The 26,317-nt window shown below is 41.3% G+C and overlaps 1 protein-coding gene across 6 annotated transcripts in view; it reads left to right on the top strand.

The window, feature by feature from the left end:
* ccdc18 (coiled-coil domain containing 18) overlaps positions 1 to 26,317 on the top strand; it is a 185,231-nt gene that overhangs the window by 15,028 nt on the left and 143,886 nt on the right. For 3 of the 6 annotated variants that reach the window (XM_043698814.1, XM_043698816.1, XM_043698815.1), the window contains exons 2-5: positions 4,722 to 4,857; positions 17,586 to 17,778; positions 18,292 to 18,456; positions 22,728 to 22,837. In XM_043698814.1, coding sequence (XP_043554749.1) covers positions 4,778 to 4,857; positions 17,586 to 17,778; positions 18,292 to 18,456; positions 22,728 to 22,837 — 548 coding nt within the window. In that variant the 5' untranslated portion in view covers positions 4,722 to 4,777. Of the gene's footprint in view, positions 1 to 4,721; positions 4,858 to 8,852; positions 8,878 to 17,585; positions 17,779 to 18,093; positions 18,185 to 18,291; positions 18,457 to 22,727; positions 22,838 to 26,317 lie in introns of those variants that run through there. The other 3 variants (XM_043698820.1, XM_043698817.1, XM_043698819.1) reach the window with 3 other exon arrangements.

The following is a 26,317-nucleotide window of genomic DNA, read 5'->3' on the forward strand; positions in this document are numbered from 1 at the left end:
CCAAGGACATGCAGGTCCTTGGCCTCCTCCATCGCCAGACCATGGCAACACGACGCCTGGAGGAAGAGCGCCTCATCTTCCGCCTAGGAACCCTCCAACCACAAGGGATGAATGCAGATTTCTCCAGCTTCCTCATTTTCCCTCCCCCCTACCTTTTCTCAGTCCCAACCCTCAGACTCAGCACCACCTTCTTGACATGCAATCATCTTCCTGATCTCTCCGCTCCCCCCCCATCTCCGGCCTATCACCCTCACCTTAACCTCCTTCCACCTATTGCATTCCCAACGCTCCTCCCTACCGTTTATCTTAGCCTGCTTGGCACACCTCCTCATTCCTGAAGAAGGGCTTATGCCCGAAACGTCGATTCTCCTGTTCCTTTGATGCTGCCTGACCTGCTGCGCTTTTCCAGCAACACATTTTTCCGCTCTGATCTCCAGCATCTGCAGTCCTCACTTTCTCCAAATTAAAACTAGTAGTCAGTCTTAGAATAAATGATCAATAATTTCGGACTGAGATGAAAGATTTTTTTAAAGGGAGGATTATGAATCTTGGGAATTCTGCACCCTAAACAGTTGTGGATATTCAAGGTGGAGATTGTTCAAGATTAGGATATTAAGGAAATTGAAAAATATTGTTAAAATAAGAAGGCAGAGTTGAACTAAGCTGTGGTCTTATTTAATTATGTAGCAGACACAGAATGTTCTTGTCCAACTTCCTTTCTTTGTTATGATGAGTATTTCAGTGGACACACCACCTTATTTCAATGCTCTGGCCTCTAATTTGTCCCTACCCAAACTTGCACCAAGTACTTTTTAACCTCTTTCCCCTTGTGCTTCAGGTCCACATTGACTCTGGTTAAACAGTCCATAAGTTTTAAAATTCTGTAGAATCATAGAGTCCATACCATTTGGAAACAGGCTATTTGGTCCAACAAATCACATTGACCCACCAAAGAGTATCCCACCCAGACCCAAGCCCTTACCCTATATTTTTCATGGCCAACACACCTAACCTACACATCCCTGGACACCACAGGGCAATTTAGCATGGATGATCCACCTAACTTGCAAATCTTTGTACTGCGGATGAAAATTGGAGCACCAGAGGAAACCCACACAGACATGGGGAGAATGTGCAAACTCTGCACAGTCACCCGAGGGTGAAATTGAACCTGGCTCCCTGGCGCTGTGAGGCAGCTATGCTAACCATTAAACCATTGCCATCTAGGTTACTCTGAAATTTTTAATTTTCTTATCACCCTAAGCCCTATAATCCTGCACTTCATTGATTCTGGCCACTTAATCATTTTGCATTTTATTGCTCTGCTCTTGATGAATGGGCCTTCATCTGCCAACTCATTGCTTCACTACCTTACTTTACTTTGAAGTTTCTGAAAGCCTACCTCCTGTGAAACCTGAATATTTTCCTTCATTAAAGTTAACATATCAAATTGTTGTTGTGAGTAAGAAAATATAGTCTGTGTTTTTGGAATTTACATTGTTCACAATGTCAAACTTTTCAGATGGTAAAGGCATAGATCATGTTTTTAGTATGTGGAGGAGAGTTGAAGAGAGAAGTGATATTTTGGAAGGGAAAGATCTAGAAGGAATGGTCCAACATAACAGATTAAATAAAATCCCAATGCATAGCAATCCCTTCATATCCTTAAATAAAACTCATTGAATTTCCAGTGGGTAGTCTCATGACGATAATTATTTCTCAATTAATTAATCAGAAGTTACAATTATATCAAAAGATGACCAATTTGCTCCCGATCCCTTCTGACGTGCCAATTGGTTATAGATTTTTTTAATCAACCTGTTCAGATGTGTTATGACACACCTCTGCAGCTGATGGGAATTTGGGCGTTCTGGCAAATTGTTTTATATCTGTAATTAACTGCATTCCTCAATGTGAACAGTCAACAAGAAAACCGTAACAGCTGAAAACTTAATTATTTACTTATTGTATGCAATAATTTCTCAGGTGCACTAGATGGCAAACAGTGTCTACCTGATGTCTCTTGAGTTCATGTGACCTTTGATTCAGACAGGTCCATTAAGACTAGAAAGTGATTAATTGTCTCTTTTAGTTTGTGCATTGCTGGATTGATCCTGCTCTGAAGGATGAATTAGGAGAGCAAATATTGAGCTCTTACTGCCCAGTTATGTATGTACTGTCCTAGAAGGACTAGAAATCCTCTAGTCCAATGAAAAATGAGCATATGGTTCGTTATTCTGCTTCATACAGTTTTACCCTCTTTCCAAACCTTGCTAAATATTCATGACTTCATTGCAGTTTCTGGAATTGTTGTAAGCTCTTAGTAATTAAATGTGTTTTTATTGATTGCCTAAGTAACCCCATTTCCCCTCCCTATTTGTAGTAAATTGTTATTATCGAATACTTGGTTGTCCACTTCATCCAAAGGTGACTAAAAACCTAATTGTTTTCTTAGTGCTTCAGAATGGAGGTGTTATGCTTCCATTCTACTTCGATCTGAATGACTGATAAATTCAACGTATGATCTATCGTCTCTGATACATGGTGCTTGAAGTGTTAGAAGATAGGTTATTTGGAGGCGTTTGACCTCTTTCCAAGGCCTCGACTTCACTTTTGCACTCTCCTGTTCATTTATTGTGTTTCATCCCAAGTTAGCCTATGAAATTTTGGTCAGGGTTGCATGGCGGGTAAGACCATAAGACCTCAGAGTAGAAGTAAGACAATCAGTCCATCAATTAGGAGAAAGTGAGGACTGCAGATGCTGGAGAGTCAGTCGAAAAGAGTGGTGCTGGAAAAGCACAGCAGGTCAAGCAGCATCTGAGGAGCAGGAGAGGCTGACTTGCTGTGCTTTTCCAGCATCATACTTTTTGTCTCATTCGGTCCATCGAGCCTGCTGTGCCATTCAATGAGATCATGTCTCTGATCTGGTAATACTCAACTCCACTTATATGCCTTTTGTTTTTGGGGGTGGTGGTCAGAGAGAGAGAGAAGATGTGCAGTCTGCACTTGCTTGGAGTTTTAGGATTCTGTGCAGAGAAAGTTATATCTAGAACAACCTGAAAGGCAGATGGGGGTCAGGTTGTGGTAGTGACCCAAGTAGAGTGATCTACAGGTCTTGGCAAAAATTCTTCCAACCTCCCCTGCTGGTTTCATCCGTCCACCGGTTAGGTTAGTCTAGTCAGAAACCGTTTCCCCTCGCAAAGCGTCTCTACATTCTTTCCTGCTTATAGTTGGCCAAACTGTGGTCCAGTGGTCAGGGGTTTGATATCAGTCGGAAGTCAGGCTGTACTGCTTGGCGGCCTTTTCATGGTCATAATGCAGCTACGTATCTGGCCATAAGTGGCTGAAGCTAAAAAAAATCAAATCAGTGGCAGTCATGTGTTTATTGGGAGAGTGAAGTATCTGCAATATTGCAGTCCTGGAGATAAAGGAGACTGATCCACGATACTTGAAATATTACAGAATGCCAGCAAGATGAATACTGAATATAGATTTCATAGTATTGGTGTGCAGTGCAGGACAGAAAACATTATTCAGGTATTGAGAGCTTAAGGAACCTTGTCAAGCTTAAAAGATGTCGAGCAAGATTTCTCCACAGGTTGCAGCTCACACCAGGAAGGAAGAAAATAAGGCAGCAGCTTCTAAACTGAAGTAAAGCATTATTTTTAATCCCATTGATAAAATGTGATCTAGATGTTTCATGGAGTTGAGGAATTTGAAGAGAGAAAATCAACAGCCACAGTTTTTCCCAGATCTTTAACAGCACTAACAAAGGTAGAAGAGCCTCCACCACTTCCTCTGGCAGCTTATTCCATACACGTACCACCCTCTGTTGGAAAAAGTTGCCCCGAGGGTCTCTTTTACATCTTTCCCCTCTCACCCTAAACCTATGCCCTCTAGTTCTGGACTCCACAAACCCCAGGGAAAAGACTTTGTCTATTTATCCTATCCATGCCCCTCATAATTTTGTAAACCTCTATAAGGTCACCCCTCAGCCTCCAACGCTCCAGGGAAAACAGCCCCAGCCTGTTCAGCCTCTCCTTATAGCTAAAATCCTCCAACCCTGGCAACATCCTTGTAAATCTTTTCTGAACTTAAAATATAAATATGAAGTATTTTTCATAGCTCGGTTCTTGTTGTAGTCACCCTCAGAAGACCATTCCACCCAGACCCACCCTATCCCTGTAACCCTGCATGTTTTTGGACACTGTGGGCAATTTAGCTTGACAAATCCACCTAACCTGCATATTTTTGGGAGGAAACCAAAGCATCTGGAGACGACACAGGAAGAGCGTGCAAACTCCGTACAGACTGGCCTAAAGGTGGAATTGAAGCTGGGTCTCTGGAGCTGTTAGGCAGCAGTGCTAACCATTGACCCACTTTGCCGACTAATTACATTGCTGTTTGAAGAATCTTGCTGAGCATAAGTTGGCAGCTGCTTTAATCTGTGCAATGACAGAATATTTCAAACTGGATTTGAATGCCTTGGAATGAGAGTGCAATATAAGTGGAAGTTATTTCTTTTAAATATTTTCCTTGTATTAAGTTAATCTCTATCATTTGATCATTTTAAAATTTGCAAATTGACTTTTGATTCAATCAGAAGTTCATATAAAATTATGTACCCATGTTCTGAGTTAATTATTTATGGTTCCTCTGAAATTAATAAAACCAGTTGTAAAATTTCTTTTTCTAAATAGTTTGAATCCTCCTTTTTATAGTGTGTACGTCATCTTTATGACAAGCATTGATACTTTGTTCCACTACGGACAACTGGATGGATAACTTATTAGCTTTGAGAAAGAGGTTAATGAGGACTGAGAAAACCTCACAAAGCTCAAGAACAGACTTTAGCAGGTTAGAATTTTAATAACAACTATTATTATAGCTTCAATTATCATAGAATCATACAGTTACAGCACAAAAGCAGGAAGTCCCCACTTGATTGTTAGTGCATTCCAGTAAATTAGTATTGGATGTTTGGAGGAGTGATCAATGCTCCTGAACTATTTTTAATTCACTCATGGAATGTGGATGTTGCTGGCTAGTCAGCGTTTATTGCCCATTCATAGCTGGTATTCTTAATGTGCAAGCAGGACTTTGCTCAAGGTTGTGCTGTGGTCACACTTACCAATACTGTCATGAACAGATGCATCTGCAGGCAGTAGATTGGTAAGGATGAAGTCAAGTATGTTTTTCCCTTTTGTTGGTTTCCTTGCCACCTACTGCACACCCAGTCTGGTACCTATGTCTTTTAGATCCTGAACAGCTTGATCAGTAGTGCTGCTGCCTCTTTTGGTGATGGATGTTGAAATGCCCTACCCAGAGTACATTCTGTACTCTTGATTTGGACCCTTGTCTGTACCCTTGCCACCCTTAGTGCTTCCTCCAAATGTTGTTCAACATGGAGGAGTAATGTTTCATCAGCCAAGAGGCAGTGGTATTTGATAATCAGCTGAAAGTTTCCTTACCTCTGCCATGAAACTTCATGGGATCCAGAGTTGAAGTTGAGGACTTTCAATTTCTTCTCAACTCTGTACCACTGTGCTGCCATGTTGACTCTGTCATGTCTGTGGGACAGGGCATTCCAGCATGGTGATGGTGGTGTCTGGGATTTTGTCTGTAAGGCATGATTCTGTGAGTATGACTGTCATTTTTGTATTTAACAAACAGTGAGGGTCTCATGCTGATTTTTGTGGTACACTACTGAACACTAGTATACAATCACATGAACAGCCTTCCAGCACTACCCTTTGAGTGCTATTACTAAGCCAGTTTCTGATCCATCTCACTAAGTTTCCCTCAATTCCATGTTTTAAAACTTCGTAATCCATCTCCCATGTGGCTCCTTGTCACAAGGTTTGCTAAAATCCATATAAACTGCATCAACTGAACTTCCCTTACAATTGGTCACACATTTTCAAAAATTCTAACAAATTTATTAGGCATGCCCTTCCTCTGACAAAGCCATAATGACTATCTCTAACTAATCCAAGTTTTTCCAAATGGATATTACTTCTCTCCTTCAGAATTCTCTCTAATCGTTTCCCTAACACTGATGTGAGACTCACTGGTCTGTAATTTCCCAGTTCATCTCTACATCTTTCTTGAAAATTGAAACCATATTAGCCATCTTCCAGTCTTGTGGAACTTCTCCTGTCACTAGAGATGAATTAAAAATTTGTGTCAGAGTCCCTGCAATGTCCTGCCTCACCTCTCTCAGCAGCCTGGGATATAGTTCATCTGAGCCAGGGAATTTGTTTGTTTTTAAGCCCGTCAGAGCATCCAATGGCTCCCCATTTCCTATATCAAACTGTGCAAGTTCCTCACAGTTTTTTTGTACCTACATTCTGTACCTACATTCTCCTTTTCCAGAGCATAGACTGAAGAGAAGTATTCATTTATATCCTTCCAATATCCTGTGGCTTCATACACCATTGCCTCTTTCCTACTCTTTCCTCCCTAATCCTGTTCACAAGTCCCTTCTCATGTCCCATTTTTGCTCTTCAAATTGTTATCTTGTATTCTCCCTTGCATTTCTTGTATTCCTCTAGGGCCACGGCTGAATTGCCCCTTTTGGATTCTTCTTTTTTATCCACTCCTGAATTGTCCTAGACATCCAAGGTTCCCTAACTTGTTGCTCCTGTAATTCCCTCCAAAGGGTGCATGTTGGGCCTGTACTCTCCCCAGCTCCTTTGTTGAATGCTTCCTTCTTATGTGCAAGGAGCTGTTCCAAATCAACTTTGACCAGATCCTGTTTTTTTAATAATAAAATCTGCCTTCCCTGAATCCAAAGCTATCTTTTGAAGACCCTCTTTTCTCCTTGTCCGTAACAAATTTAAACAGTACTGTGTTGTGGTTGCTACTGCAAAAATATTCCCACACTGCCATGTTGAACACTTCATTCCCCAGAATCAGAGTCAGCACTGTGCCATCCCTAGTTGGGTCTTCTACATATTGATACAAAAAACTCACTTGGATACATTGAAGACATTAGACCCCTCTAAGCATTTAACACTGATTATCCTAATTTATATTGGGAAAATTTGAAATTCCCTTGGTTAGATTGCTGATTTTTCTGATGCCTTTTCTAGTGCTTAAGTTGTTGCTGGGTGGTCAGTCCAGTTTCGTTTTTCCGTTGAGACTTTGTAACACTTAATACAACTGATTGACTTTCTAGGCCAATTCAGAAGTAAGTTGAGTGTCAACCACATGGCTATGGCTTTACAGTCACATGTAGGCCAGACCCGGTAAGGATGGCATCAGTGAGCCCGATTGGATTTTTCAACAATTGACAATTGATTTGTGATGATCATTAGGTTTCTTAGCCCTATCAATTCTTCACTCTCAAATATAAGTTCACCTCTCACTGTGAAATCTGCCTCCACCAGTCTCCCAGATAGTGCATTCCAAATCCTAACAGCTCTCAGGGTGGCACCGTTGGCTCAGTGGTTTGCACTGCTGCCTCGTAGTACCAGTGAGCTGGGTTCGATTCCAGCTTCGGGTGACTGCCCCCCCCATGTCTATGAGGGTTTTGTCCCACCGTCCAAAGATGTACAAACTAGGCGGATTGGTCAAGCTAAATTGTCCCATAGTGTCTAGGAATGTGTAGGTTAGGAACGTTAGCAATGGTAAATGCAGGGTTACAGGGATAGAGGTAGGGGGCTAGTTTTGTGTGGGATGCTCTTCAGAGGGTCAGTGCAGACCTGATGGCTGAACAGTCTCTTTCCAAGCTTATAGGGATTCTATGAATAAAGAAGTTTCTCTTCTCACTCTTAGCTCTCTTTCTGACAATCTTGAAATTGTGACAACTAGTTATTTACATACCAGCTAGTTTAAACAGTCCTTCTTTACATGTCAAAATTGTTCATAATTCTGAACTCCTCAATAATGTTATCTCTTAATCTTGTCTGCTCCAATGAGAATAAGCCCAAATTTCTCTCATCTTCCCTTGTATCTAAAACCCCTTATCCCAGGTATATTCTAGTAAATCTCCTTTGAACAATCTCAAGGGCTTTAACATCCTTGCTTAAATAAGATGCCCAGAACTGGACACAATATTCCAAATGTAGTCTGACCAATGATTTGCAGAAGTGTTGCATCACTTCCTTGCTTTTATAATTAGAGGCATAGAATATAAACTCAAGAGTTTTATAAGCCTCCTTAACTGTTTCAACTAGCCTGGCCACCATCAGATAATTATGCATGTGAAACCCAAGATCTCTCTGCTCCTGTGCTCCCCTTGAAGTTGTAACATTGAACCTGTATTGTTTCTTCTACCAAAATGCATCATCTCTCTCTCTCTCTCTCTCTCTCTCTCTCTCTCTCAAGATGGTCGAGTAGGATTCCTGAGCCAGAGCTCATTCACTCTTCCTTTTTCTCTTTTTTTTTATTGTGCTTCTTTTTCCCTTCTTTTTGCCCATCTCTTATCCTTGAGCCTCGTCAAGTCATCGCAGATACCTGGCCTCAAGTGCTTTGAGGTGAAGCCAGTGTGGACTCATGGCTTCAACATGGACTCCCAGCCTCAAGGTAAAGCCAGCACAGACTTCCGGTCTTCAGGTGAATCCAGAGTGGACTCCCAGCATTCCTAGGCTAGAGAGCCTCGAGATGAATCCTGGCGTGGTCTGGAAGCGTATGTTGGTGCAGACTGGGTTGGAAGAACTGTTATTCTGAACTTTTTAATTTCTTTATTTTTCCAATTTAATCCTATGATTTTGTACTTTTGTGCCTAAGTTGGTGTGAAGGTCTGTAAAGCTGGACCTTTTATTTCTTTATTTTTCTCATTCTTTTCCACAGAATTTGTACTTCAGAATCTGCACCTTTTGTACCTAAGATGACCCCATAATTAGCAACTTGTAAACTTTTCACTATACTCATGTGAGTACATTTGACAATAAAGCAAATTCTAATTCACATTTCTCTACGTTGAAATTTATCTTCGAGGTGTCTGCCCACTTGGCCAACTTGTCAATGTCACTCTGAAGTCATTCAGCATTATCTTCATAATTCACAATTCTCCCTTGCCTAATATCTGTAAGTTTATAGATCGCATGATACAGAAATAGGTTATTTGGGTTTTGAGTCTGTTCTGCCATTCAGTATGATCATGGCTAATCTGATTGTGATTTCAGTCCACTTTCTAGACTACCAGCCAAATGCTTTGTTCGCTGAGAAACATGACTGAGATTACAGTCATGCTAGGCTGATAGGTGGCAAGTAACATTCAAACCATGCAATGCCAAGCAATGGCCATCCCCCATGACAGTCAGTGGCAGTTCCATTGCTGAATTCTTACATGCTGGATGGCTATCATTCACCAGAGCCTAAATTGGACCAGCTATGTAAATACTGTGTCTATGAGTGCAGGTCAGAAGTTATGAATTATATGGCAAGTAACTCACTTGCTAATTTTCCCAAAATCTGTCCACTATCTACACATCAGGATTAGGACAATAAGAAGTAGGGAACAGAATGAGGCCTTTCGGCCTCTTGAGACTGCTCTGACACTCCACTTCCTTATGTTTTTCCCGAAATCCTCAATTCCCGTACTGATCAAGTATCTATCTATCTCTGCCTTAAATATACGCAAGGACTCTGCCCCAGTGGTTCTCTGTAGCAAGGAGTTCCGAAGGCATTCGACTCTCTGAGAGAAGAAATGTTTCCTCATCTCAGTCTTAAATTGGCACCCCTTAGTTCTGAAACAATGCTGTCTAGTCATAGACTTTCTTATGCAGCTGAGCATCCCCTCCGCATTTCCTCTGTCCATCCCTGAAGAGTCCTAGATGGTTCAGTGAGATCACCTCTTATCCTTCTCTATTCCAATGAGTAAAATCCCAACCATTTTAACCTTTGCTTGTAAGACAACCTCTCCCTACCAATGTATGAATCGCTGAACTGTCTTCAACAAATAATACCATGGTGTCCCACAGGGTTCAGTGTTGGGGCCGCAGCTGTTCACGTTATATATTAATGATCTGGATGAAGGGACTGGGGGCATTCTAGTGAAGTTTGCCGATGATACGAAGATAGGTGGACAGACAGGTAGTACTGAGGAAGTGGGGAGGCTGCAGAAGGATCTCGACAGTTTGGGAGAGTGGTCCAGGAAATAGCTGATGAAGTTCAATGTGAGCAAATGCGAGATCTTGCACTTTGGAAAAAAGAATACAAGCATGGACTACTTTATAAACGGTGAGAAAATTCATAAAGCCAAAGTACAAAGGGATCTGGGAGTGCTAGTCGAGGATTCTCTAAAGGTAAACATGCAAGTTGAATCCGTGATTAACAAAGCAAATGCAATGTTGTCATTTATCTCAAGAGGGTTGGAATATAAAAGCAGCGATTTGCTACTGAGACTTTATAAAGCTCTGGTTAGGCCCGATTTGGAGTACTGTGTCCAGTTTTGGTCCCCACACCTCAGGAGGGACACACTGGCACTGGAGCGTCTCCAGCGGAGATTCACACGGATGATCCCTGGAATGGTAGGTCTAACATACGAGGAACGGCTGAGGATCTTGGGATTGTACTCATTGGAGTTTAGAAGGTTAAGGGGAGATCTAATAGAAACTTACAAGATAATGCATGGCTTGGAAAGGGTGGACGCTAAGAAATTGTTTCTGTTAGGCGGGGAGACTGGGACCCATGGGCACAGCCTTAAAATTAGACGGGGTAAATTCAGAACAGAAATGCGGAGACGTTTCTTCAGCCAGAGAGTGATGGGCCTGTGGAATTCATTGCAGTGGAGGCCGGGACGCTAAATGTCTTCAAGGCAGAGATTGATAAATTCTTGATGTCACTAGGAATTAAGGGCTACGGGGAGAATGCGGGTAAGTGGAGTTGAAATGCCCATCAGCCATGATTAAGTGGCGGAGTGGACTCGATGGGCCGAATGGCCTTACTTCCACTCCTATGTCTTATGTGAATTAAAACTGCTCACAACACCCAAGATGTGCTCTCGTCACTTTCTACAGTTGCTGAACAACTTCGTACGATCCCATTGAAATATGAGCTAACATCCATGAAGGTTTCTGATTACCCACTGCACCTGTGTGTCGCTTTGTGTTTTGTGCACAGGTACCCCAAGTCTCTTTTAAACAACTTCTCATTTATATAGTACTTTTTTTTTGTCCTACCTTCCAAAATGAGCAACCTAACATTTTCCCATAACGTTTTTAATTTGTGAACGTTTTGCCCACTTACTTAACCTATCGTTGTCTCTTTCTCAACAGTTTGAATCCCTCTTGCAACTTGCTTTTCCATCCTTTTCATTTGTCATCTGAAAGTTTGTCTACTTTAAATGACTTAGAGGAAGGAAGTAAATTTATATTTATTGTGGAAAACCGGCGGTGGTCGAGTACTAGTCCCTGTGGAATCTCATTGGTTTTAAATCACCAACCTGAAGGATGTTGTGAAATTTGAAAGGGTGCAGAAAATATTTACAAAAATGTTGCCAGGGTTGGATGGTTTGAGCTAGAGAGGAAGGCTGAATAGGCTAGGGCAGTTTTCCCTGGAGCATCAGAGGCTGAGAGGTGATCTTATAGAGGTTTGTAAAATCATGAGGGGCATGGATAGGATAAATAGACAAGGACTTTTTTTTCTGGGGTGGGGGAGTCAAAAACAAGAGGGCATAGGTTTACGGTGTGAGGTGAAAGATCTAAAACGGACCCAAAGGGCAACATTTTCACCGAGGATGGTGCGTGTATGGAATGAGCTGCCAGAGGGAGCGATGGAGGCTGGTAGAACTACAACATTTAAATTGGGGTAAATGAATAGGAAGGGTTTGGAGAGATATGGGCCAAATTCTGGCAAATGGAATTAGATAAGGTTAGAATATCTGGTTGGCACGGACGAGTTGGACTGAAATGTCTGTCCTCTGCATCTCTTATGACTCTATGAAAAAGAATCCTCTCTGCCCACTTGCTATTTCTTGTCTATCAGTGAATTCTCTGTTCATGCCAATATAGTATCTCCAACACCATGGGCTCTTATGACTTGACCTTTTGTGAGGTACCTTGTTGAATGCCTTTCGGAAATCCAAATACTACACATTTACTGGTTCTCTTTAATCCATCTTGGTTGAGACTTACTCAAACACTAATAAATTAGCCAGACACACTTTTCGTTTGAAGCCATGCTGACTCTGCTTGGTTAGATTATGATTTCTCAAATATATGTTACTACTTCCTTAATAATTGATTACATCAATTTTCCAACAATAGATGTTAGGTTAATTGGCTTATTGTTACTCAGTTTTTGCTTGTATTCTGGAGAAGCACCCTTCAATGCTTCCTTATTCCTGATGAAGGGCTTTTGTCCAAAACGTCGAATTTTCTGCTCCTCGGATGCTGCCTGACCTGCTGTGCTTTTTCAGCGCCTCTCTAATCTATATCGTAGCAAAGATGCGCGGGAAGCCGGAGGACTGGGAAACTTTTAAAGAGCAACAGAAGATAACTAAAAAGGCAATACGGTGAGGAAAAAATGAGGTATGAAGGCAAACTGGCCAAAAATATAAACGAGGATAGTAAAAGTTTTTTTAGGTGTGTGAAAAGAAAAAATGGTTAAGACTAAAATTGGGCCCTTGAAGACAGCAGTGGGTGAATTTATTATGGGGAACAAAGAAATGGCTGAAGAGTTGAATAGGTACTTTGGATCTGTCTTCACTGGGGAAGACACAAGCAATCTCCCAGATGCAATAGTGGCTGAAGGCCTAGGGTAATGGATGAACTGAAGGGAATTTATATTAGGCAGGAAATGGTGTTGGATAGACTGTTAGGTCTGAAGGCTGATAAGTCCCCGAGACCTGATGGTCTGCATCCCAGGGCACTTAAGGAAGTGGCTCTAGAAATTGTGGGTACATTGGTAATCATTTTCCATTGTTCTCTAGATTCAGGATCAGTTCCTGCGGATTTGGAGGGTGGCTAATGTTGTCCAACTTTTCAAGAAAGGAGGGAGAGAGAAAACAAGGAATTATAGACTGGTTAGCCTGACGTCAGTGGTGGGAGAGGTGCTGGAGTCCATTATAAAAGTTGAAATTACGACTCATTTGGATAGCAGTAACAGGATAGGTCGGAGTCAGCATGGATTTACAAAGGGGAAATTGTGCTTGACTAATCTTCTGGAATTTTTTAAGGATGTAACTATAAAGATGGACAAGGGAGAGCCAGTGGATGTAGTGTACCTGGACTGTCAGAAAGCCTTTGATAAAGTCCCACATAGGAGATTAGTGAGCAAAATTGCGGCACGTGATATTGGGGGCAAAATACTGACTTGGATTGAGAATTGGCTCGCTGACGTGAAGCAAAGAGTAGTGATAAACGGGTCCCTTTCGGAATGGCAGGCAGTGACCAGTGGAGTACCACAAGGTTCAGTGCTGGGATCGCACTGTTTACAATATACATTAATGATATAGATGAAGGTATTAAAAGTAATATGAGCAAATTTGCTGAAGACACAAACCTGGGTGGCAGGGTGAAATGTGAGGAGGATGTTCTGAGAATACAGGGAGACTTGAGCAGGCAAGGTGAGTAGTGGACGGATCTGTGGCAGATGCAGTTTAATGTGGACAAATGTGTGGTTATCCACTTTGGTGGCAAGAACAGGAAGGCAGATTACTATCTATAGAACATAGAAGAATACAGTGCAGTACAGGCCCTTCGGCCCTCGATGTTGCGCCGATCCAAGCCCACCTGACCTACACTCGCCCACTATCCTCCATATGCCTATCCAATGCCCGCTTAAATGCCCATAATGAGGGAGAGTCCACCACTGCTACTGGCAGGGCATTCCATGAACTCACGACTCGCTGAGTAAAGAACCTACCCCTAACATCTGTCCTATACCTACCTCCCCTTAATTTAAAGCTATGCCCCCTTGTATCTAGTATCTAAATGGAGTCAAGTTAGGTAAAGGGGCAGTACAACAAGTTCCAAGCTTTCTTGTACACCTGTCAATGAGAGCAAGTGTGCAGGTACAGCAGGCAGTGAAGAAAGCTAATGGCATGCTGGCCTTCAAAACAAGAGGAATTGAGTATAGGAGCAAAGAGATCCTTCTGCAGCTGTACACGGCCCTTGTGAGACCGCACCTGGAGTATTGTGTGCTGTTTTGGTCTCCAAATTTGAGGAAGGACATTCTGGCTATTGAGGGAGTACGGCATAGGTTCATGAGGACAATTCCCAGAATGGCAGGACTATCATATGTTGAAAGGTTGGAGCGACTGGGCTTGTATACATTTGAATTTAGAAGGATGAGAGGGGATCTGATTGACATGCATAAGATTATTAAAGGATTGGACACTCTGGAGGCAGGAAGCATGTTTCTGCTGATAGGTGTGTCCAGAACCAGAGGGGACAGTTTAAAACTAAGGGGTGGGCCATTTAGAACAGAGTTGAGGAGAAACTTCTTCACCCAGAGAGTGATGGATATATGGAATGCTCTGCCCCAGAAGGTAATGGAGGCCAAGTCTCTGGATAATTTCAAGAAAGAGATGGATAGAGCTCTTAAAGATAGTGGAATCAAGGGATATGGGGATAAGGCAGGAACTGGATACTGATTGTGGATGATCAGCCATGATCATACTGAATGGTGGTACTGGCTCGAAGGGCTGCACGACCTACTCCTGCACCTATTGTCTATTATCTTCCATTGATTGTGATGGATTATTCCACACTTGTCTGGATGTATGCACCTCCAACAATACTGAAGGTCAACATGATCCAAAAGATGCGTCCCATTTAATTTGCATCCCACCTACCACTTAGAACATTCATTTCCTCCATCATTGACATACATGGCAGCTTTGTGTTCCATCTACATGTTTCACTGTGGTCACTTCATCTTCAACAACACCTTTCAAGCCCATATCTTCTACCCCAGCCAAAGCATCCACATCTTGTGAACAAATTTTAAATATTAGGCCAAGGACCAACCTTGGTTTGGCAAGGGAGCAAAGGATGCATATCTAAAATGATATGCAAATTTGGTGCAGTTACAATAGAGACACGGGCAGATTGGGAGGCAAATTTTGAAAAGATGTGTAAGTAATAGGGTTGTTGTTGTGGGTGACTTTAACTTCACTAGATGGGGGCATGAAAAAGCTTTCGTGAGTAGGATTAAGGAAAACCCTGAAGTGTTCTATACTTATGCGAGGAACAAGAGGATAGCCAGGGTGAGAGTAGGGCTGATCAGGGATAGTGGAGGGAACTTGTTCCTGGAGTTGGAGAAGGTAGGGAAGGTCCTTAATGAATACTTTGCTTGAGTATTCATTACTGAGTTTCTGAGGACAGCACAAAACAGGCTGACATGCTCGAACTGGTTGATGTTAAGAATGAGCAAGTGCTGAAAACTTTGAAAAACAGGATAATTAAGTCCATGGGCCAGATGGCATATACCCAAGGTTACTAAGGAAGTGAGGGAAGAGATTGCTGCACCTTTTGGCGATGATCCATGCGACCTCACTGTCCACTGGAGTAGTGCCAGATGATTGGAGGGTGGGAACTGTTATTCCCTTCTTCAAAAAAGAGAATAAGGATAATCCTGGGAATTACAGATCAGTCAGTCTCACATCTGTGGTGGGCAAATTATTGGAGACAATTCTGGGAGACAATTCTGAGAGACAAGATTTATGATTACTTGGAAAACCATAGTTTGATTGGAGATAGTCAGCATGACTTTGTGAGGGGTACGTCATTTTGGTTAGGGTTTCTGGATGTGTTTTGTCTGTTTGTTTGGGTTTGTTGCTGAGCAATTGGTGTCCAGAAACCCTAGCCGCTCTCCCCTACATCAAAGACATTTCAGAAATGACTGCCAGACTACTCAGACCCCTTGGCATCATGGTAGCCCACAAGCCCACCAACACACTAAAACAGCAGCTAATGAACTTGAAAGATCATATACAGACAACAAGCAAAACTAACGTCATTTACAAAATACTGTGCAAGGATTGTATCAAACACTACATTGGACAAACAGGCAGAAAACTAGCTACCAGGATACATGAACATCAACTAGCCACAAAACGACATGACCCTCTCTCACTAGTATCCTTACATACAGATAAGGAAGGACACCACTTTGACTGGGACAACACATCCATCCTAGGACAAGCCAAACAGAGACACACATGAGAATTCCTTGAAGCATGGCATTCCAACCAGAACTCTATCAACAAACACATCGAATTAGACCTCATCTACCACCCCCTGAGAAAAGGAACCGGAAATGATGTAATCACAGGAATCACCAGCCCAAAGAAACCCAAACATAAATAGAAAGCAGGAATCATGTACACTGCTTTGCCTGAGGCCCACTGATGATGTTACCTAGTAGGATGATGAAACATCTGGAAATGAACCTCCCAGCTCAGCGAGCAAACCTACATCCAGAACCTCAACCTGAGCTACAAATCTCAAAACTCAATGATCAGTTCTTCAGTTTTGCCTTCTGTTTTTTAACTTGTCATTGTTAGATATCCGTCCTACTACGGTGGAACCAAACTGAGTATACAAAAACAACAAGGTTTCAGAACATGAGAGGGCGTTGGAGTCGTCACAAATAATCAAGTGGGCTGAATTTGTTTCTGGATCATATGTTCTAGAATGTGCTATCTTATTTGCAGTAAAAAAATCAAGACAGTAGGGAATTGATTCATAGGAGTAATGACACCTTGAAGAAGTGCAGTTCAGATCATGGCACTAATCAGCTTTGACACTGCAAAGGAGTGAACAATATGGTGTAAAAGTGCAGTTGTTATAGGAAATTCCATGGAAGGGGGAACAGATGGGTCTTTTTGTAACTGTCATTGTGAAACTAGCCTTGCATGTTAACCCTTGCACCAACTCTGATGTTCGCTATCCTGGCACCAAGGAGGCATTGAGGAAGACCATTCTTTATACAGTGAGTGGTATCTGCCTGTGGGTGGCACGGTGGCACAGTGGTTAGCACTGCTGCCTCGCAGCGCCAGAGACCCGGGTTCAATTCCCGCCTCAGGCTACTCTCTGTGTGGAGTTTGCACATCCTCCCTGTGTCTGCGTGGGTTTCCTCTGGGTGCTCCGGTTTCCTCCCACAATCCAAAAATGTGCAGATTAGGTGAATTGGCCATGCTAAATTGCCCGTAGTGTTAGGTGAAGGGGTAAATGTAGGGGAATGGGTCTGTGGTACGCTTCGGCGAGTCGGTGTTGACTTGTTGGGCCGAAGGGCCTGTTTCCACACTGTAAGTAACGTAAGTAATCTAATCTGCACCAGAATCTACTGACTGTCAGTATGCTGGACTTTCATGTCCTTGACTATACCTTCTACCACATTTTTGTTATTCTGCCTCTAAAACATAGGTCACAATATCACTATGCTGGTATATTGTCTTCACCATCTTCCTAATGCTCCTCTTTTGAAACTCTTTGGAAGCTGTTTGGAATGTTATGATGTTATAATTTGTTCTTACTTTGCCACTTAGGAATAACATGAAAATGTCTTTTGACATGATGTTGAAGTGAAAATACCCTTCCACATTTCAGTGCTACATAAATAAAAATTATTATTTTATTTCAAACCTGGATGTACAATTAAACTTAGGATGGTTTTATTTTTCTCTCCAGTGTCCGTTTAGGTGACCAGTCTGATGACTGTTCTCAGCAGGGTTATTCCCCTGCTTTGACCACGGAAGATCTCTCTCAGTCTGATCCAATGGTTCCTGCAATGAATAATCGTCATGTGACTATGGCTGAAAGAATGACGCCACAGAAATGTGTTTTCAGCAACATAAGTCCAACCAGCAGTTTTGGAGGCAGGGTAAATTTTTTGCACTCAAATGACCTTTGTTTCTTGGATATTTTTAAATCTGCAATAGTAAATTGTTACTGCTTTTGACTGTTGAGAGCTCTGTTTTCTCTCTCTCTCTCGCTCTTGGTCTCTCTTTTGCTTCCCTCTCTCCCACTCTTCCCGTCTTCTCCTTCTCTCCTCTCCTTGAGTGTATGCTGCCAATCTGCTATTTGAAAGTAAATGTATAACTGTCCCTGCAAATTAAAATGTCAGGAAATTCTTCTTTTTTCTAACTTTATACATTAAAGATTACTTTGTGTTCTCTAATGCCTTTCAGTACTTAGGCTGATTTCATACTCTGTCATGCAGATGAGAAGTCCCTTCTGCTGCTGATTTCCATTTGGTTTAAAGCATAACATTTCTCATGTTTGGTGAGGTATTGGAGAACTTTACTTCATCAAAAGTGATTGACTTCAGAATAGGGCAGGTGGTCAGGAAAAAGCCATGAATAATATCACATTTCAACATGTTTTGTATTTTTAGACATCTCAGGTGCCAAGCACATTTGCTATTGAGCAAGAAAATGAACAATTATGGAAAAAGCTCAGTACACTTAGAGAGGACAATGCCCGTTTGGTGTCCCAGAATCACAGTTTGGTACGCGAGATTGAAAGTATACAAGCGGAGCTGACTCAGTCAAAAGTTAAAGTGAGTATTCCAGATGTATATGCATTACATGCATAACAGCTGGGTTCGTATTCAGATAATCTTAAAAACCTTTACTTGCATTATTATAAGGACTACATTTCAGATGTTGCAGTTCATGGCTTAATGGAGGAGGAGAAGCAAATGAACTGAGAAATAATGTGGAAATGGAATATTGAAATATATTTTCATAATTTATATAGATCTCAAATATAGGAACTCAAATTCAAAAGCACTGGTAATCCAGAATTTTTCTTGAGCACACATAAACCTCCAAGATTGGCCATGTTATTAATAACAAGAAATATGACAAAATCTGTCAAGCTTCTCATGTTTTTCAAGGCACAACTTAAAGGTCTTTGTCAAGTACAAATTTCTGTAACATTAAAGCAGGTGAAGGAGTGTGGGTAGAAGAAAGTGCAAACAGAGGTATGTTTCAAGGAGGTTTTTGAGGATGGGCAGAGATGTGTTTCACGCACAGTAATTAGTCAGTTGATACAGGTTCTAACCAAATGTTTTCTTCTGTTAAAGAGCTCAAAACTTTGGAATCATGGAAAATACGATTGTATTCTTCAAAAGTAAATAGACGTCTGTAAATCATTTTGGAATCTCCTGAGCTTTTGTTAAAAAATCCTGTATTCTTTTTGAGATACATTTGTGATATTTGCCTCCAGTATTCCTTGTAAGCTATGGCTCAGTTGGTAACAGTCTCATCTGAATCACAAGGTTCAAGTCCTATTCCAGGATTTGCCTGAGATGTTTCTCAGTTTTCTTCAAAATCTGAACAGCATTCTTGAAGTTGAGGAGTAATTTGGAAATGAGAAACACTCAGTGAAGTGTTAATTGCTTCCACCTGCCATTCCAACATTATTATAAATTATCTAAAATTGCTCATGTAAAATGACTAAAATCAGATGTGTTACCAGCTGCAATATCTAAATATGAAATCACATTTTTGCCCTTTAAGGAAGTGCACCACATTGGAGGAGGTAAAAATCTAATTAATTGTTGTGATGAAACACTAGGACACTTATAAGTATATTTGCATTTGAACGAAAGCCAAAATGCTTCTGACAGTATAATAGGGATGACACTTCAAAATTACATGTTCAACTGTTATGTTCTTTTGGAACATACTGAAGTGGTGAAGGCACAGTCGAAGAGCTTGTTCCATTCCAATAAATGCAATCATGTGATATGGGGGTTTAAATGTTCCTAAGTCCCACTGTCAGGATGTCTCAAAATAGTGAATTCTTGTGGCCCCTTTGAAGAAAGGTGTACAATCTAGATACATCATCTTTGAAGTTTGAATTACAACTTCATCTCAGTCCAAAATGGCTTACACAGTATTCTTAGACTGCGACCCTTCACTCTGGACTTTCCCTCCTTACCATGTCTTATCCTGTTAGAATTTTACAGGTGTCTATGAAATCTCCCCATGTTGTTCTTCTAATATCTAGTGTATTTAACAAACCAGTCCTGTCTGTCTTCGTACATCAGTCCTGCCACCTCAGGAATCTATCTGGTAAACCCTTGTTGCACTCCCTCTATTGCCAAACATTCATTCTTGGATAGGGAGACCAAAATTGTATGCAAACTCCAGGTGTAGTTATGCCAAAGCCCTGCACAATAGCAGGAAGACATCCCCTACTCCTGTGCTGTAAATCTCTTACTATGAAGATCAATGTAAGTTTGACTTCACTTCCCGCTGCACCTGCATGCTTACTTTCAGTGACTGATTAACAAAGGTCTCGTTGCACTTCCCCTTGCCCATTTTCTATCACAGTTCAGACAACTTGTCTTCCTCTTTTAGCTACCAAAGTGGATAACCTCACATTTATCCACATAATTCATCCGCCATGCATTGGCTCACTCACTCAGCTTATGCAAATCACACTAAAGTAAAACATAAATTGCTGGAGAAGCTCAGCAGGTCTGGCAGCATTTGTGGAGAGAAAGCAGAGTTAACATTTTGAGTCCAGTGATCAGTCTTCAGAACTGGAACCAGCTATTAGTAAAGGACTCCAGGGCAACTCCCTCCTGACTGTGTATCCCACTCTTCCACCACCTCTGCTGAGTATGTTCTGCTATTGGGACAAGACATAACCAGGGATGTTGATGATTGTATCTGTGACATTCTGTAAGGTATTGTTGGAGGAAAATGATTAAATAAATCACTTGACACCCAGAGTCTACTTCCAGCATCAAGGAGTTTATTGAAGTTACACTGGTGTGACAGCAACTCTGGGAGTCCAGAAACCTTTTTCACTGCAAGTGGAAAGACCAACTTTTTAAAGTTTGTTTTCAGCCTGCCTTTGACCAATACAAACCAATCATATTACTAATTGATTACATAAGCATCTACTCAGGTTATTCATGTGACTGCATGGTCAGTGATTAGCAGCCTTATGGATGACCTTCAGTCTTCCATGATCTCATGATGTTTACCACACACTTGGCCTTTTACAATGTATATTATTAAACCACATTCCAATGCTTATAACTTCTGCACCTGTAATTCAGTCTTCTCTGTAAACAGTCAGAAAGTGTTGTGCTAGAAAAGCACAGCAGGTCAGGCAGCATCAAAGGAGCAGGAGAAACTATATTTCAGGCATTAGCCCTTCATCAGGAATGCTGCCTGACCTGTAGTGCTTTTCCAGTGCCACAATTTTCGATCCAACAGTAGTACATTCGCCAACTTTAAGGGCATTTAAATGATCGTTGGATAAACATGGATGATAATGGAATAGTATAGGTTAGATGGGCTTTGGATTGGTTTCACAAGTTGACGCAACATCGAGGGCCAAAGGGCCTGTACTGTGCTGTAATGTTCTATGGCTGTGATCTCCAGCTTCGGCAGTCCTCGCTTTCTCCTCCTGCCTGTAAACAATATGGTTGCCTTTTCTTACTGTCTAAGCCTGTCTGTCCAGAGTTATTTAGTGGAATGTTTTAATATTTTTAAAGAGAAATTATATTTCAAAATCTATAACTATGTTTATCTGTATTATGTACTTAACAAAAGTAACTATTTGTGATGGATCTCAGATCTGAAATCAGCGAGGTATGGAATTCTTCTGTCAGCATTCTCAAGCATGTCTTTATCCAGCTGTTTCTGTATGAATAACTGCAAACTGCAGCTGCAGCTTGCAACAAGACCTTTTATCTACTATCTTACTCTTATTACCTTGGATGTATTCTGTCTACTAAGCTACAATCGTCCTAACGTATGGCTAACTTTATTAGTACACTAAACAAACTACTGCTTCAGCTAAAAAGAAGTCTTCACCACCATCTTATGTCAACTAAAACTCATGGGCAGCCATTTTTAGACCACCTTTAGCCGGGGCATCCCCAACAGTATAATTCTATGAGTTTGGCTATGTCAGGCTGTTACTTGACTAGTCAGGGAGTCCGTTCTCCCAATCTTCACACTAGCAGCCCGATATTAATAAGGAGGACTTTGTAGGGTTGACAGGGCTGTTTCTCCCTATACCTTTTGATGCATTTTGCCCTAAGAATTGTATCTAACTCCTTTTTGTAACATTGAATGTTTTGATCTCAGCTGCTTTCAGTGGCAGAGAATTTAACAGGCTTACCGGAACTCTATCAACAAACACATTGAGTTAGACCCCATCTGCCACCCCCTGAGAAAAAAAATCAGGAAATGACATCACCACAGGAAATTATGTCATATTAGGAAATGACATCACCAACACAAAGAAACCTAAACATATAAATGGAAAGCAGGAATTACCAGCAGTGCTTCGCCTGGAGGCCCACCTGAAGATGTTACCTAATAGGGTCTGGAAATGAACCTTTCAGCTCCGCAAGCAAGCCTACATCCAGAACCTCAACCTGAGCTACAAATCTTCTCAAAACTCACTGGCTGAAATAAATTCTCCTCATGTCAAACCCAAATGGCCTCACCATTATCCTTCTACTGTGACTCCTGGTTCAATACTCCCAGGTTGTCTGGAATATCTGAAAGATTGGATTTGTTTTTCCAGGATATATATTATATATATATATATATATATATATAGAGAGAGAGAGAGAGAGTTTTCGTAATTGGTTTAGATTATTAATTTGATAGCTTTAACACAATTGTGATTATATTGAGTGCCCATTTATTCGGGAAATTATATTGGAAAAGGATACTTTTTGAGATGGGAGAAAATTTTCAAAAGTAGACAGTGCAAGTATTCAAAACATTTTAGTTGTATTCATGTATGTCAAAAATGAACCTCAAATTTCTTTCTTGTTTTAACTCTCAGTTTTGTCATCTTGAACCATCTATTAATGAAAAGGCACTCCATATTTCTCAGCTAAATGAAGATATCTTGGGTTTGGAGGCAGAAGTAGAGGCTCAAGAGAAAGTTCTCAGGTAATTTGCAGAGCAGAGATTCGCTTTTTATTTCAGTTTTCACATGTTTTGGTTCTGCCCTCAACATTCCCTCGGTTACAGGAGAGCTGGTGTTCTGGAGGAGTGTTGTGGCTAAATCACCACAAAGTACCTTTAATTTGGCTACTTATTGAGAAATCTCACAGGCTATCAAGTATTGAAACAGTGATTTTAAACTTTATTGCATGTAGCAACCAAAATAAGACTTCTCAAGTAAGCAAATTAAGCCTCACAACTCAACTTGACTATTAGCCAATTAATGGTGGAATTTACCTACAATTCTAACCAAAAGCATCTGTTTTTGAAAGTGGACAAGTTTCAATTCTTGTACAGTTTGTTATTCAAAGTTCTGTTAATGAAGGGTTCTGGTGTTGGATTATTATACAGATTTTCGTCCTTCTGGTCTATGATGTGATTTTATTGATGAATCTTTCGATTTCTTTCATCCAAAATTTGTTGACTGTTTTGCAATCTCTGAGACTGCAGCTTTATCCCTGATTAGAAGTAACTTCTTTGTTCCTTGTTACATTTGGCTTTAACTGTCTAAGACACAGCTTTCCTGTGATTAACTCCTTAATTTCTGGCAGTCAGTTATCCTTGTGGCAACAAAGCAGCCAGTTATCAAGCAGACATCAAAACAGTTTTGTTCATGTATTTTCAACTTGCTCTATTCCCAGACATGGCTAATTGCTTTCAGTTCCTATATAAGTTTGTCCTTGTCCTTTAATGTTTATTCTAGACAGTTATTGCTGCTTTTTTCCATACTTAACACTTTATCTTTGTTGATCCTTTCAATCCATGAATAGTTATTTAAGTCCTGGTGTTGCCTGAGTCAAAAGATTATAAGTTCAAAGCTTAAGAACAAAGTGAAGGATCCTCGCATTGATGAATGTGCATAACTTCAAATGAGACATTAAGTGAAGATTCATTGACTTATTCACGTGAATGATACACTTCCACTAATTAAAATGGAACACTAGGTTCTTTTGCTATCCTGGTCAATATTCTTCCCTGAAACAAAACCGGTTTATCTGGTCATTCATTTACAGTTTGAGAACTTTGCCGTGAATAATTAGACTGCTGTTAATAAATCACAGAATCTCTACAGTGTGGAAGCAAGCCAGTCGGTCCATTGAGTCCACACCAACCCCTCAAACAGCAGCCCACCCCGCCCTACCCTATTCTTGCAATCCACCTAGCCTTTAACCTCTGAGCAATATGGGCAATTCAGCATGGCTAATCCATCTACCTGCACGTCTTTGGACTGTGGGAAGAAACCCACGCAGACGCAAGGATAATTGGCAAACTCCACACAGACAGTCGCCTGAGGCTGGAATCGAAACCCGGTGCTTGTTGCTGTGAAGCAGTTGTGCTAACCACTGAGCCACCCTAATAGTCATTATCTATAGACTATTAATCCAGACAGCCAGGTAATGCCCTGGGGACCCAGGTTTGAATTCTGGCAATATTCCAGAGTAGTGGGTTGATTAGTTTGTGAGTTTGAGTTTTGCACGTATATTGATTAACTGGAAACATGGGTGATTTAGGAGTGTTGGCTAACAGATGAAAAGGACCATTGGTGATTTAGAACATAGAACAATACAGCACTGAACAGGCCCTTCGGCCCACAATGTTGTACCGAACTTCTAACCTAGATTAAGTACCCATCCATGTACCTATCCAAATGCCGCTTAAAGGTCGCCAATGATTCCGACTCTACCACTCCCACGGGCAGCGCATTCCATGCACCCACCACTCTCTGGGTAAAGAACCCACCCCTGACATCTCCCCTATACCTTCCACCCTTCACCTTAAATTTATGTCCCCTTGTAACACTCTGTTGTACCCGGGGAAAAAGTTTCTGACTGTCTACTCTATCTATTCCTCTGATCATCTTATAAACCTCTATCAAGTCACCCCTCATCCTTCGCCGTTCCAACGAGAAAAGGCCGAGAACTCTCAACCTATCCTCGTACGACTTCCTCTCCATTCCAGGCAACATCCTGGTAAATCTTCTCTGCACCCTCTCCAAAGCTTCCACATCTTTCCTAAAGTGAGGCAACCAGAACTGCACACAGTACTCCAACTGTGGCCTAACCAAAGTCCTGTACAGCTGCAACATCACTTCACGACTCTTGAATTCAATCCCTCTGCTAATGAACGATAATACTCCATAGGCCTTCTTACAAACTCTATCCACCTGAGTGGCAACCTTCAAAGATCTATGTACATAGACCCCAAGATCCCTCTGTTCCTCCACCTGACTAAGAACCCTACCATTAACCCTGTATTCCGCATTCTTATTTGTTCTTCCAAAATGGACAACCTCACACTTGGCAGGGTTGAACTCCATCTGCCACTCCTCAGCCCAGCTCTGCATCATATCTTTAGTGGTAGGAGAAAAAAATGTTCAGTTATGTGTAAGAGCACTTCGAGATGTAAAAAGAAAACTAAAGACAAATAACACACGTCTGGAGCAGGGCTATTGTGGCTTAGTGGTATCATCCCTACCTTTTAGCTAGGAGGCCAAACTTACAAGGTCCACCTTCTCCGGCGACGTGTCATAACATACCTGGACTGTTTTATTGAGAAATAAAACCTTGAGTAGATTGTGAAGAGTTTACCAAGTGGTATTATCCCTAGACTGTATTTCCAGGGAATTAGGTAGTATTCTGGGGAGATGGATTTGAATCCTGTCAGTCATCCAGAGTGGAGAATGGTGGATTGATTTGTTCATGACCAGGGCTCTTGTGACACAGTAATAGCATCCCTACCTTTGGGCCAGACTGCCTGGATTCATAACACGTAAGTTGATTAAAAATATCATACAACCTAGAGCAGGGTGTGTCATACAGGAAAAAAGGACCAGGAATCCCCATCCATTCCTACCTACCCACTCATAGCTAATAATCAACTGTAGTATCTGCTTAACTGACCAAGCAGAGCTCATCTGTAATCAACTGGTGATGTGGAGATGCCGGTGTTGGACTGGAGTGGACAAGATTAGAAGTCACACAACACCAGGTTATAGTCCACTAGGTTTATTTGAAATCACAAGCTTTCGCCAGGTGAGAGGGCAGCGCTTCAAAAGCTTGTGATTTCAAATAAACCTGTTGGACAATAACCTAGTGTCATGTGACTTCTAACCTATAATCAGCTGTCTCTTTTATGCACTGCCAAAAAGTGAACTCTGCTTACCTACTCAGCCAGTGTTAAATGCTTTAAAGTTCATTTATGAGACCGCTGGTAAGGCCAGCAATGCAATCCCTAATTACCCATAGGAAGATGGTAGTGACCTAACTTCTTGAACCACTGCAGTCCAGACTCCTGTTGAATACCTTGCTGTGATTGCACTTGAGAAGTTAACATTTCATTGTGTAATATCTAGTCACATCTGCAGGATGTGATGAAGTACTACTTAAATGCAAATTCATTTTTTAAGTAAATTAAGAAAATAATTTC

Source organism: Chiloscyllium plagiosum, chromosome 11 (assembly GCF_004010195.1).
Source record: "Chiloscyllium plagiosum isolate BGI_BamShark_2017 chromosome 11, ASM401019v2, whole genome shotgun sequence".
NCBI classification, from domain to species: Eukaryota; Metazoa; Chordata; class Chondrichthyes; order Orectolobiformes; family Hemiscylliidae; genus Chiloscyllium; species Chiloscyllium plagiosum.